General features: G+C 44.9%; 1 protein-coding gene and 1 long non-coding RNA gene across 2 annotated transcripts; both read left to right on the plus strand.

Moving 5' to 3' along the window:
* Positions 1 to 2,694: 2,694 nt before the first annotated feature.
* On the plus strand, positions 2,695 to 4,349 carry LOC135370400 (uncharacterized). The gene is made up of 3 exons (XR_010415330.1): positions 2,695 to 2,783; positions 2,954 to 3,059; positions 3,143 to 4,349. It is a non-coding gene; the product is annotated as an uncharacterized LOC135370400 (long non-coding RNA).
* Positions 4,350 to 7,165: 2,816 nt separating this feature from the next.
* Positions 7,166 to 11,640, plus strand: LOC135370406 (THAP domain-containing protein 3-like). Its single transcript, XM_064604153.1, has 9 exons — positions 7,166 to 7,292; positions 7,357 to 7,555; positions 7,886 to 7,936; positions 8,094 to 8,198; positions 8,942 to 8,980; positions 9,527 to 9,595; positions 9,678 to 9,740; positions 11,098 to 11,160; positions 11,258 to 11,640. The coding sequence occupies exons 1-9, from the start codon at positions 7,216 to 7,218 to the stop codon at positions 11,387 to 11,389; spliced, it is 798 nt and encodes a 265-aa protein (XP_064460223.1). The 5' UTR covers positions 7,166 to 7,215; the 3' UTR covers positions 11,390 to 11,640.
* The last annotated feature ends 1,861 nt before the right edge of the window (positions 11,641 to 13,501 follow it).

Below are 13,501 nucleotides of genomic sequence, written 5' to 3' on the forward strand. Positions count from 1 at the left end.
TTTAATACCTTGAAAATGGCATTCTTCGGTTCCAGTGTATTCAAAGACCAGTGAAAACAAAGTGCTTGAAGTGTTATGTCTAGATACATCTTTTGCAGCTTTTGCATGGCAAATCGTTGTCTAGGAAGGTGCGCGAATCAATGTGGATGTTCCTGAAATTAGAATCTTATTTCGTTACACTTTGAGATTACCGTATGCTGGTTACAAAAAAATTAGGACCTCTGCTGACTCAAGTTATTCATTCGAGAGAAAATAGTTTTTTTCTTGCAAACAAACACACAATTTCTTCACATTCATATGCAGCTTATTTGCAGAAATGCATTTCGAGAGTCTGTCCAGTACCTGTTCCGTGCGTTAATCAGAACGTAGGCTCACAAGGAAAACCACAGGCAGGTTCCGATTTCACGATTCTACGGTTCTGAGGCTGGAACACACACAAACACATACAGACGGATAAACACAACACATCCACACGGTATCGGAATCAGGCTTTTTCGTTGATCGTCACTTTTCAACTCTACGACTTCACAACCAAGGCAGCTGCAGGAGAATGGCGATGTTCGCGACAATGTTCATAATATAGCAGGTGTCCACCATAGCTGGGACGGCTGGGACCAACACCGGGAACTCATTCGGTGACACCACACGAATTCAGAGTTCGACATACTCAAATTTGACAGGCGAGCAGCAGAGCAAATCATTAACTGCAGTGTCAACAGAATCCTGATAGCCGGCGGAGAATACAGTAAACGATTCGTCCAGACTCGGTACTCTCATTCCCAGCCCACCGCAAAAAGCCTCACCCTGCATGGAACTATTTTGAGACGCGGGAGCCAAAAGCCTTCGCTGCTCTGAGGCTGCCGTGCCTGTCGACCAATCAGAGACGATTTATTTTGAAAGTTTGAATCTGAAGCGTTTGTATCGCAAAAGTTGATTTTTACGGCTTTATCTTTACACCGTGAATTTTTTCGTGATTTATTTTGAGGAGTTTATTCTCGAAGTTTATTTTGCGAAGTGTAAACCAGAGTGATCCCGTTTCTCGGACCACCGGTGTCGAGCGTCAAGGTAATTTTAATTAGTACCTTCAAGGCCCTTTTGACAAGCAACGCTATTTTGGGGAAAATATGAGGGGACAGTGCATTTACTTTCGACTGACGACGGGACGACATGCCCAAGAAATGCATCGTCAAAAAATGCCAACAGTACGCGGACAAAGGTTCCGGAGTATCTTTCCACAAGTAAGTGACACTTATGTTTGATATTGTTACTTAATTACACTACATTTTCTTGCACAAACGTTTGATAATTCTGGATCTTTTGGTTGTTACTCGGACTTACACTGCCAGCAGAGACAACACGAACAACAGTGATTTCGCGACTGTGCTGCAACAACACATTATTATAAGATAATACGAAAGGAAAGCAGAAATGAACGCCAACATGGGCATTTAATACTGCGGCACTTTAATAGAGGTACTTTGCACTACTTTCGTTTCCCGTTCATTGTTCGCGATTTTCCCAAGAATGAATTGTTTCGCTCCTGTTTGATAAAACTTTCCCCTGTCACGTTTATTTTGTCTTCACCTTATCAGGGAGATAAGGAGTGCATTTGGGGCGTGCGAGACGTGCCATCGAACTATAAATGGAAGTCTTTCGGGCTGGCAGGGGCTCTTTGTTTTTGGCTGTAGGACTGCTTTGGCCCGTAGCGCCTTTCACATTTTTATCGGCTGCTAGCTCCTATCCTGATGTGAGTAGACAGTACTGTTTGCATGTATAGCTGCCTTCCCGTCGTGCTGTACGGGCTGCTGGGACACGATACCTCGGACGAGGCACCGACGATAGGAGTTTCCCATGTCGTAGAGCCGTAGCGCGCACCACACGCGCAGCCCGTGCTGCACCGCAACTGTGCAGGAGTCATTGCGATATCTAGCATCTCGTGTGGCACCAGCGTGCAGCAGGGAGAATGGTAAGGTTCTAAAGTCGCGCGAATCATGGTCCGCTGCTGAAAAGTTATCTTAATCGTTCGTGGTATACAGTGTTCAAGGAGTGTGTGTCATTGTCAGAGATTTCATCAGGTACACATCCTAAAATTGTGACACCAGCTGTGGGGATACCACGTTGTACCTAACTTCCTGCATTAAGTTACTTTTTCCCACGAAAATGTAATATTTGATTTATGTATTTCAACAGGGTGCCTCGACAGAACACAAGCCTGCACACAAAGTGGGTACAGTGGCTGGAAAGTGTTCAAGGGCAGCCCTATACGTATCGCGCATACCACCGTGTGTGCTCACTGCACTTTGAGCCATGCTGCTTTTATACTGCGCAGACTCAAAGACAGCGACTGAAGCCTGATGCATGCCCTACAATTCCGGCCCAAGATGCAGAGGTAACAAAAACGTAGAGTTTTAAAAGAGGCTGACGATGTTTGCAAAATGCAGAACCAAGAACAGCAGCAGTGGGACCAAGCTATTGTCACGCTGTCGCCACTTCACACGGAAACAACTGTTACATCGCAAGCAGCTGGCTTTGAATTCCCTTAACTAGTCCCCGAAGGGCACACAGAGGTACGTTTTCCACCCACACAGATCAGAAAAGAAAAAAGCGGTACTATAATCACCAGTTGCCTCATGACTAGAGCATGAATGCGTTGCAGCCCAGGAACTAATACAGGTTTTTACTTTTCACTGCCATAGGACGTAGAAGTGGAAGAGCACAAAAGTACTCCCAGAACGCCTGCACCGCTTATGACAAGCTCCACACCAGAGACTATGGGACATATGGTAATGGTGTTGGTATTTTCAACTCGATCAGCACATTGATATTAAAAACCATGTTAGTCAATCTGCAATTCTCTTTTCCTCTTGTCTTTCTTGTCTTCTCATACACAAAAAATGAAATGGTGTCAATTTGAAGGATAAAGAACTAAAAATATGCATTATATCTTGCACAGTGAATACAGCTCGAGGACAAGGCAACTCCATCAGGGTCGGGAACGACGCCAAGTGGTCAAATCACCTGGTACACCCTCGACCGCTTCAACCAAGAGGAGACGTCTTGTAAGTGTTTCTACAGAGTACAGTTAAACTACACAAACATGCGTGTCTCATGGCCCGAAGTGACATGTTGTTCATTGGTACAGGGCTACATGAGCGCAACCACACCGGTGAAGCAAAGTCAGAAAAAGACACCAGGCAGTGTGCGCAGGAAAATTCTACAAGATCATTCACACGGCTCGAAAGCAACACCCGGTTCAAAATTAAACACAGTCTACCAGCACCTGGGGAAAGTAAGGCGAAGACTTTATGCCACCAAGCAAGTTATTCGAAGGAGAGAGAAGAAAATTCAAACTCTGAACCAGCTGATCGAGGACATGAAGGAAACGAAACTAATATCTCAAGAGGCCGAAATACAGCTACAGTCATTTGGTGAGCAGCCAGACGAAATTCTAAAGGAGTGGAATAAAAACTACAGGAGGGTGCCATCTGGACGGCGTTACAGTGAGAACTTCAGGAAATTTGCCACAACGCTTCACTATTATTCCCCACGTGCGTACAAGTACCTCTCAACAAAGTTCCCAATGCCGACACCAGCTACCATAAGAAACTGGCTGCAGGTTGTTGATGCGTGGCCATGATTCACCATTGAGTCTTTGCAACACCTGAAGGAAAAGTACAGCGGTGCCGCAGAGGAGGAACGGCTGTGTTCAATAATGCTGGACGGCATGAGTATTAGGAAGAAATGCGAATTTGATCAAAAGTCAGGCCGACTGATTGGGTACGTAAACTTTGGCCAACCCCAAACACCCGAAGACTCCGATGACGTCTCATTCGCAACGGATTCCTTGGTATTCATGGCTGTTTGTGTCGTAGCCCGTAGGAAACAGCCCATAGGATATTTTCTGAACAATGGTTGCTCCGGAGAAGTCCTTCAAGGGATCGTCACAGATGCTGTTAAAGTCCTGGAAGAATGCAACATGCATGTAGTCGCAGTTGTGTGCAATGGCTTGTCGTCAGAACACTACAACCATTCACAAATGCGTGAAGCACAAACATATTTGCTTTCACTACGGTCGTAACTTCAAAGGTGCTTGGCTTGGATAACATTGGCTATTTTCGGGAAATAGCTCGTTTTGCGCACAATATACCCAGATTGCTCTTGCTTTGCGATAAATTTGGGGGACGGATTTCTCCATGCTGGCAACAGAGTTCCACATAAGGGCGGCTTCCGTCGTTTGACGCGGGGAATAGGCTGAAATGCATGGGAATATGGCGGCTTTGACCCATCTGCCGCCATCTTTCCAACCCGGAACCGGCAGTGCGAGTAGCAAGAAGGCAAAGTGAAAGCAAGCCACTGCGCCTGCGCCAACCCTCCTCGAAGTGTGTAATCATGTTCGCGAACGGGAGACACGTGTCTGCGTTGTTGGTCTCTGTCGCCGAGACTCGCTTTGTCCGCACCTGAGAACGATCACAATCGCTGCCTAATCACGATTGCACGCGATGTGGATCCTGTATCAGTGCGTTTTGGGTATAAGACGCAACTGACGCAGGATCCACATGGCGCGCAATCGTGATGATGCAGAAATTGCGATCGTCCTCAGGTGCGGACAAAGCGGTCTCGGCGACAGAGATCAACGACGCAGACACTTGTCCCACGTTCGCGAACATGATTACACACTTCAAGGAGGGTTGGCACAGGCGCAGTGGCTTCCTTTCACTTCTTCGTCTTCTCTGTACTCGCACTGCCGGTTCCCGGCTGGCACGAAGGCGGTGATGGCAGTGGCCCGAACGAAGAAAACAACATTGGCAAACGCTGAAACAGCTGAAATAGCATTTGCATTAGTGTGAATATATTTCAAGTAGACATCCTGGACCAATGTTTTCTTTTAATTTGAAACTTCAGTGGGTATCGTGCAAAGCTCTCACCAGACCGCATGAAATGAAAACCTGGATGACGAACGTGAAGTGCGGACGGCGCAGCGCGTCCAGCGGGATTGCGTCAACCAAGATTGCGGATCGATCCACATCATGTGCGACAGTGCGTTTTGGGTATAAGCAACTTGTACCCTGCCACAAAGTCGCTGGCATCATCGGTCGGACTTGAAACCAACCTTGGGATAAAGCACAATCTAAAAAACGTAAACCAACGGAACACGTATGAAAAAGAAAAAGAAATCGAGACACACAACACAGTAGGGTTGCGAGAGCATTTTCAGGGACAAGAGAAGTAACTACATTAAGACTCAACACACGAAAGGTAGACACGTGCTCTATTTATGACCGCAGCCTTTCTCACTTCATCTGTAGCAGTTCACGGTTCGAACAGGCACAGTATGTCAACTCGGAAGAAGCCAGACGCACCATATAAAACATTCAAACGCCAACGAGCTCATGCCGGCCACAAGATACGTTCCGCCATCTTGATCGATGCTGTCTATGTCACTCCGTTTCTCTTACATCAACGTGACGGTAGCTGCAAAAACCGAAACTAACTGGTGCGCAGATAACGGCTTGGCAATCTTCTCATTATTTGGAGTGAGCTTGCTTCAGATTTTTCTGGCGCTGGACATATCGAAAATTTTTATACATGGAACACACCCTGTTTATGAGCTGAAGTACTCACCAAATGAAACAGCGAAAAAATTGAACCCGAGAAAGGGACAGAGGAGGGACGACACGACACGTTCTCGAACACAGCAAACCCTTTAATGACAGAATCACCTACGTACCCAACAACTTCCGAATTCGTGGCGAGGGAGCAACCGACGCCACACTTACACAATTTCCCCTCGTGACAATCTCTTTGTACTCCTTTAACAGTCTGGCCACAGGGTCCCGAACAGAATCTAGGACACTTGTCTCGTCGACGGCCGGGGAACAATTGTTACAAAGCCTAAGATGGGCGACAAGTTCGGAATTCCCAGACAAAGACTCCGCATTTATCTTGTGTTCGCTGAGTCGAGTGTTTAGACACCGTCCAGTCTGACCTACATAGCAAAACCCACAACCTAGCGGTATACAATACACCACATTTTTTGCACAGGTCACGAAACCATTTTTGTGAGAAATACCGCAGCCGGAGTTCTGTGAGTGGAAAGGGGCAATCTTTGAGAGACGACACACATTAGAGAAAACCACTTGAATGTTAAATCTGCGTGCGGCAGCCAAACCCAGACACCCACAGGTGTCTGGGTCCCGAGGACATCAAAGTTTGGTCCTGACGTCCAGATCCATGATGGATGTCCAGTGGACAATCGATGGATATCCAAAATATCTATAAATGTCCTACATTCATCCAGGGGTGACGTAAGAAGCGGAACGTCCCGTGGATGTCCTCTAGATATATATTTCGGACGTGTCGTGAAACTGACAATCAAGCTAACAGGCAAAGCAACTAATATAAACTATATGCCTAACACTACATAACGTAATTTTTTGTTGCCCAATCTTAGCAGCTATGTTTAGTCTCGATGGCATCCTGCGAGAAATATTACACCAGTTGCATTTACTCAATTCTTCCTCCATAAATTAATGTGCATATAACTGCGACAGTATCAAGTCGGAATACGCGCTAGGTTCGCTATAATCAAAGAACAAGAAATGTTGCCCGCTGTCCACTGCTGAGCGTCGTCTGCTACACTAACTTGCACCGCCGAGACAAAGGCAGAAAGCGCCATGGAAATCGACAATAGCGTCACATTCATCATCATCATCATTATCCGCTCGCCTGTGCCAGCGTGCTTTCTCCGGTGGTACTTTCCGTTGTGAAGTTTCAAGGTGGGCTTATTAAATGTGCATGAAGTTGCAGTGATGCCGAAAGTTTAGGGTCAAAGGTATGTGTACATGAAAGCACTATGCGGGGTGCAAGAAAGCTCCATTCGATTTAGGCTGACGCCCTGAATATGCTGCGCGAGCAACACGAGTGTCGTGCGTCTTGTTCCCGGGATGCGTGTATCCCACAGGGGTGCCAGAAGTCCCAGACCTTGTAACCACCCCCAAGCGGTCGCTCCTTGCAAAACCGCCATCTTGTCCAGGCCTGACGTCACTAGCAGACGATACGGCGCGCACGGAAGGCGACGAAAACAAATTGGCGTGGTTTCTATGCTGTGTGGCAATCGGTGGCAACTTGCCAAACGCAACTATGTGGTGTTAGTCTGGTCTCGTTGTGCGGCTTTTAGGTATTTAAAGTTGTGAATAACACTTTACAATAATAAATATGGGACGTTGTTGCTACATGGGCTGTCAGCACCGGTCCGGCGAGGCAACAAAAGCCTCGGGCGTAACATTTCACTGGTAAGTATATGCGTTTGTCGCACATCGTACGACAGTTGACTTTACTTCTATTTATTGATTACAGTTTCCCACGAGATCCTACGCTTCGAGAAGCTTGGGTTGAGGCCATTGGGAGAACTGGATGGACACCCAGCAAACACAGTGTAGTGTGCTCCAAGCACTTTCAGAACCGTGACATGGACAGGACATCGTTAGCACGGATTCGATTAAGACCTGGTGCGGTGCCCATCGCTCATCCTTCTGTGTCTGCTCCTGAGCTGCAGGTGCGTTTGAGTGCTCTCGTTCCCGTACTCCAAAGTGCGTAATTGTTTGAACGGTACAAGAAATTGTGACAACCTGTTATGAATCAGTGAGCGTTAATGTCGACAAAAATAAAAGAAAGGAAAGAAAAATAGCAAATTCTGTAAGTAATGCTATCAGAGAACATACTTTTTGTTTTGGTCATGCGCAGTAACCTTATTGAAATTTTCAATTAAGTAACATGACGAGAAAGTGCAGCACATGAGATATGGACTTGTGATCTACATTTTTCTGCCAATCCCTAGCAATATTTCATTACCTATGGCACACATATAATGTCGGTTATGTTCCAGGTAGCACAGCTTTCAACAGCACCTGAGGCAGCACGTGAAGCAGAGCATGAAGTGAGTGTCACTTTCGTGTTCACACTCTCAGGGCATGATACGCAGTGTTCACAGCATTTCCTTGCACAGTGTTTGTGCTTCATACGTTTAGGTTTATATTCTGTATTTTTCTGCTATGTCGTGGCAATTGCTGTATGGCATACTGGTTGTTTCCTAGATGGAACTAGTCACAGCTCCTGGTGGAGCACAGGAGCAACTCCCAGCTCCAGCCAGAACACAGGAGGAACTCGCTCTAGAGGAAACCTGTGAGGGAGAACATGAAGTGAGTGGCCCTTTCGTGTACACACTCAGGGTGCTGTGAGCTACAGGACTTGAAGTCCTCAAACATGTATATGATTTTTTATTTGGACAATTATTGCTACATCATGCAACATTTCCCCTGTGAATTCGACACAGGATGCAGAGCCTTTCTACCACTCCCTCGTGCTGTTCTCTTTCGCTCCATCTATCCATCTCAGTACACCACACATAGCCACAGTTGCTTTGCAGTACTAACACAGAGTCTAAAAAACTTATCCACCATTGCTATCCATTGTCTACTATTGCTACAATCAGTATGCATAATGTATCTTACTGTGTGAAGGAGTGTAGTCTCTACACATCAACTTGTATGCCATTGTATGCTATGCAAGCGTGTGAGCTATCTGCGCAGCCACTTAGGTTGCCCCTTTCTCCTCGTGCCGGTGGAGCCATCCTAATTTCCCCACCCTTTTCGAAAATAAGAGGGCCATCAATTACACTGTGTACCAGGTGGCTTCGTCTTTCACCATATAGTGTCATAATTTTACTACATGTCCACATGTGGTCCTCTATTGTTGCCTTCGGAGAGGATACTCACTTTGTCATGTCGTCTTCCAAACATTTCCCCTCTCGTGCGCAGAGACCTACTTGCATAGCGTATTGCTAATTTATTTGTGCATCTTATTACCTCAGAGTTTAGACAGTTTAGTTTACTCTGCTGTGAGTTCCACAAGTCAGCTCACATTGAAATTTCTATCCTGACAGCAAGACTTATTGTCCAGCTCCTGTGCAGAGATGAGTGATGTAAGTATAGTACATTTTGCTTTATGATGCTAAATCATGCTGCACTAAAATGTGTGGTTCCTGTTAAACAACTGATATCAAGATAACTGAGTGACTCAACATGTCAACCAGCAAACACAAAGTGAGACGACTTGATGTTGTTTCTTATATTGTGCTGAAACAAAGCACGTCACTGTGCACGTTCTGCTTGGTTATCAGTACTTTTCATCTGACGGGGTCACAACAGGGCACAGATAAATTATGAAAAAATGGCTAGGAAGCACGCGAGCTGGTGAAGATGATGCATAATGTAAAAAACCCGAGACTAGGGAACACGAAGGGTGTTGTGTCTGTCCCTTCGTGTTCCTTAGTCTCGGGGTTTTTACATTATACAGATAAATTGCTGCCTTTTCAGCTATGCAAAATATTAGTCATATGCACAGAGCACCATAATTTCTAACATCGGCATCTAACGGCATCTAATTGGTCTGAACAATCGTTTTTTTTTTTTTTATGCTTTCTTAAAACCATCAAACCTGTATTATATGTGATTTACTTTGGCTGCAGGAAAGCACGGGCTTTGACTGTGACTCGTTGCACAACCCATTTACAGAGCTCGAAGATGAGGACGTATTAGTAAGTACTTGCTTTCTCTGGTTCTCCATATGCTTGCACAGAGTTAACTGTGCTACAGTACTGCATTCATCAAATTTTGCAGGGATATGTCCGAGCTGGACATGCATCACCTCAAGCTTCTTGTTCAAGCTTAAATACCTCACTGGTGAGAATGTCAACTGTCAGAATTCCTGCTCAATGCAATCCTGTTTTGAATGTTTTGGACCGGCCTGTTGATTTGTGCTTGGAAATTTACATATTGGTACACATGACCCAAGGTTATTTTTATACCTGGGTCAAATCAGTAAGCTCGGCCGAAACATAATTATGTCCATAAGGCTATCAAGTGTCCGAGACATGTTAATGTGAAAGAGAAATGAAGAAGGGGTATAAATAGGAAGTGACTTTTTCGGGTTAAAACCGATTCTGCCCGGTTATTCCCCCCGAACTGATGCACGACCAATTCGGGTTAAACCCGATTTCTTTCTGATCTCCAGTCACTATGGAATCCTCAAGTGACGTTTCCACTGAAGACAAACAAAGACAATCAAAGACAAACAAAGGTCGCCACGTGTAACACATTTAAGAATGGGTCACTTACGCTCCCAGCAATACACCCATGTGTGTCAACACTGTCTATGCCTTCGAGGATTACCACTGGAAGGTCACGATCCCGCAAAAAAACACAAAAAGAGAGATTAGGAAAGGACTCAATAGACAAGAGGAGAAACAAAAACACCCGATAACACCCGGCACAATTATATATATTTATACATATAATTATATATATGTATAACAAAGGCACAATTATCTGCACAGTTATAGATAGCCACACGAGGCAATTGTGTTAGTCAACCGTCTCTCATTCCTCTTCCTCCCCTTCGGAGGTTTTTGAATATATAGTGGGTTGTCGTCAATAAAATCTTTGCTGTGTTTGAGAATTTTTGTGTCCGTCCCTATCTCCTCCGTGTCTCTGGTTCCTCCTTCTTCAAGTATGCACCAGCTTGTCAGCGTCCTCTCTCTTTTATCAGGCACAATTATCGCCTGATTTTTACCCCCCGAATCTGAGAAAGGCATTGAACCCGAAAAAGTCACTCCCTAGGTATAAACTGGCACAAAAAACAGCGCAGAGACAGGACGTGAGTAGACAAATGAAGCTCTGACTAACAACTGTGGTTTATTGGGAAGGAATGAAAACAATGTTGTGGTTGACATACTGGGTCTCGTGGGAAAGGAGGGTAATGGAAGGCACACCACCTCTATTGTGAATTTGAATCATCCGTCTCATTTGACTAGTCATGTCCGGTCTCTGCAGTGTATTTTGTGTCCAGTATGTACCAACTCGCCCACACTGTTGCTATGAAGGGGTTATAAGTATGGAAACACAGTAGTGATGCTTTGTGAATGCTAACGTTTTTATGCTTTGCCTTCTTTATTGGTGTACACCTGCTTTTACAATTCTACAGTACATTTAGCTATAGCTGAGGGTGATCTCCATCTTTTCCTTTCCTTTGTGTATAAAGGAAACCAGTGCCATCACCTATGCTCCCTATGCTGCTGCCACATCTAGCAGAAGGATTTCACTGGTGAGGACTACCAAAAGCAAAACAGTTGAAAGGATGCTATACATTTAAGTGCAGTCAAGGTATATACATGCATTTTATTTTTCTATCGGACACATAGGATACTGCGAGCACCTCCACTCCTGTGACCCCTACCAGAGGGATTATATTGGTAAGAACTATCAGGAGGGCTACTGTTTCATCTCAGACCACAGAGGGAATGTGCGGCATGCTTATATCAACAGTAACATAGAATCTCTCTGTGCCACTACAGTTGGGGATACATTCAAACCATATAGTTCTTCTTGTCATTGGAGGATATACCAATCTGTCTTGAGACATGGCCACTACCTCGAAATTAATAACTAAGTGCAGTTAAATACAACATATTGCACACAATAAAAGAGAAAGGGAGAGCAAGATGTACCCTGAACACTAAAGGGTTTATTGTGCCCTTTACGTTTTAGAAGAAAAATCTTTCATCACGAGGGTATGATGGCGGCTGACATTTTGTACAGGCTGCATCTACGTAGCCTACTTGGAGCGTACTACGCGCTATAAACCAGCCTCTTTCTATTCCATCAAATGTGTTTGCATGTATCTTCTAATTCCTAACATGACATCTTGATGGCATGTATTGATTTAGATCTGTGATTTGACTGATTTTTACTAACAGCATGAGAAAAATGAATTGCATTTATGATGTACACTCAATGATGAAATAAAATACTTACATTGATTTATTCTTTGTTGATTTGCATGTCTGTGTCATTTATTCTAGGAAGTAGGATTGGGAGGCATAGAGGAAGAGCACTCCAGCTTGTCCATCTACGTAGCCCTCGCAAGCTGTTAGTGCATCTCGTTTGCTTCTAATCATGTGCATGGTACAAATCAATCATGAATCATGCCTGTTCCTATAAACTGAAAGTCAGGTGGAAACACTCGCAGCTGACCCTTCACACAAAGGCAGGGGGGATGTGAACTGCAACAACATAGCGGTAAAGAAAGCTGAGACATTTCTCTGAAGGTCCTTTGATTAAACTTACAATGAGGTACCTAATATTGATTGGCATAATTATGTACCGTGCAACCTGCATTTTTGCACGATAATTTCACTGTAGAATATATAAAATCATAAGTTAAATGATGCATACTTATTTTTTATTGCGAGAAGCTGGTAAATTTCAATGTGTGTGTTATGAATTTACGTCTAACAAGACGACTGCATGCTCACTGTCCAGGACAGCCATGCTACTGAGGACACACCTGTTAAGGCGTTTTTGAAAAAGGAGGTGAAACGAGTGGCATCGCTGCACACTGCCAGCAAAAAGAGGATAAAGGCTCTCCAGCAGGCACAGCGACGCATAAAGCAAAAAGTGGCACACCTCGAAGATGTAATAAAAGACTTGAGGTCAAAGAACATACTACTGCAAGAAAATGCAGACTGCTTAGAAAACATAGCTGGAGCCCACAAAGACATCCTCAAACGACAAACAGCAAAACAGAAGGGAAAACCCGTGCCACGTCAGTACAGCCCAGAGTTACGTGCCTTTGCCTTGACACTCCACTTTTATTCCCCTCGTGCTTATAAATATGTGCGTAGCACTTTCGACACCTGCCCGCCACATCCACGGACAATAAAGAAGTGGTATCAATCAATTGACGGCGAACCAGGATTCTCAAAAGAAGCCCTCACAGCACTCCGAATGAAGACAGCTTATGAAAACAGCAAAGGCAGAGCTACAGTGTGCAGCCTTATGGTTGATGAAATGGCAATAAGGAAACATGTCGAGTGGGATGGAAGGAGGACATACGGCTATGTCAGCCTCGGGCCTGACTCCACCGATGATACAGCAATAGCCAAAGAAGCATTTGTTGTGATGATTGTTTCCATCACGGAAAAGTGGAAGCTGCCAATCGGCTATTTCTTAGTTGATGGCATATCTGGTGAGCAGAAGACACACCTTGTGCGCGAGGCATTATCACTTTTACATGAAGCAGGTGCAACCATCGTGTCAATCACTTGTGATGGGGCATCGTCAAACGTTGCCATGCTTCGCAACTTAGGTTGCTCCTTTGACTACGAAAAGGGCCTCAAGACAAGCTTTCCCCACCCTGAGACTGGTGAGCCAATAAGTGCATTTTTGGACGCATGTCATATGCTAAAACTAATCCGCAATGCCCTGTCCCACAAGGAAACCTTTGTAGATAATGAAGGAGACACTATCTCATGGGCATATATAGAGAAGCTGCATTTGCTGCAAGCGAGGGAAGGCCTGCATGCAGGAAATAGGCTGAGGGTGGCACACATCAACTGGCAGCGGCAGCCTATGAAGGTTAACCTGGCCGCCCAAGTAATGAGCAC

This window comes from Ornithodoros turicata, chromosome 1 (genome assembly GCF_037126465.1).
Source record: "Ornithodoros turicata isolate Travis chromosome 1, ASM3712646v1, whole genome shotgun sequence".
In the NCBI taxonomy this organism is placed as follows: domain Eukaryota; kingdom Metazoa; phylum Arthropoda; class Arachnida; order Ixodida; family Argasidae; genus Ornithodoros; species Ornithodoros turicata.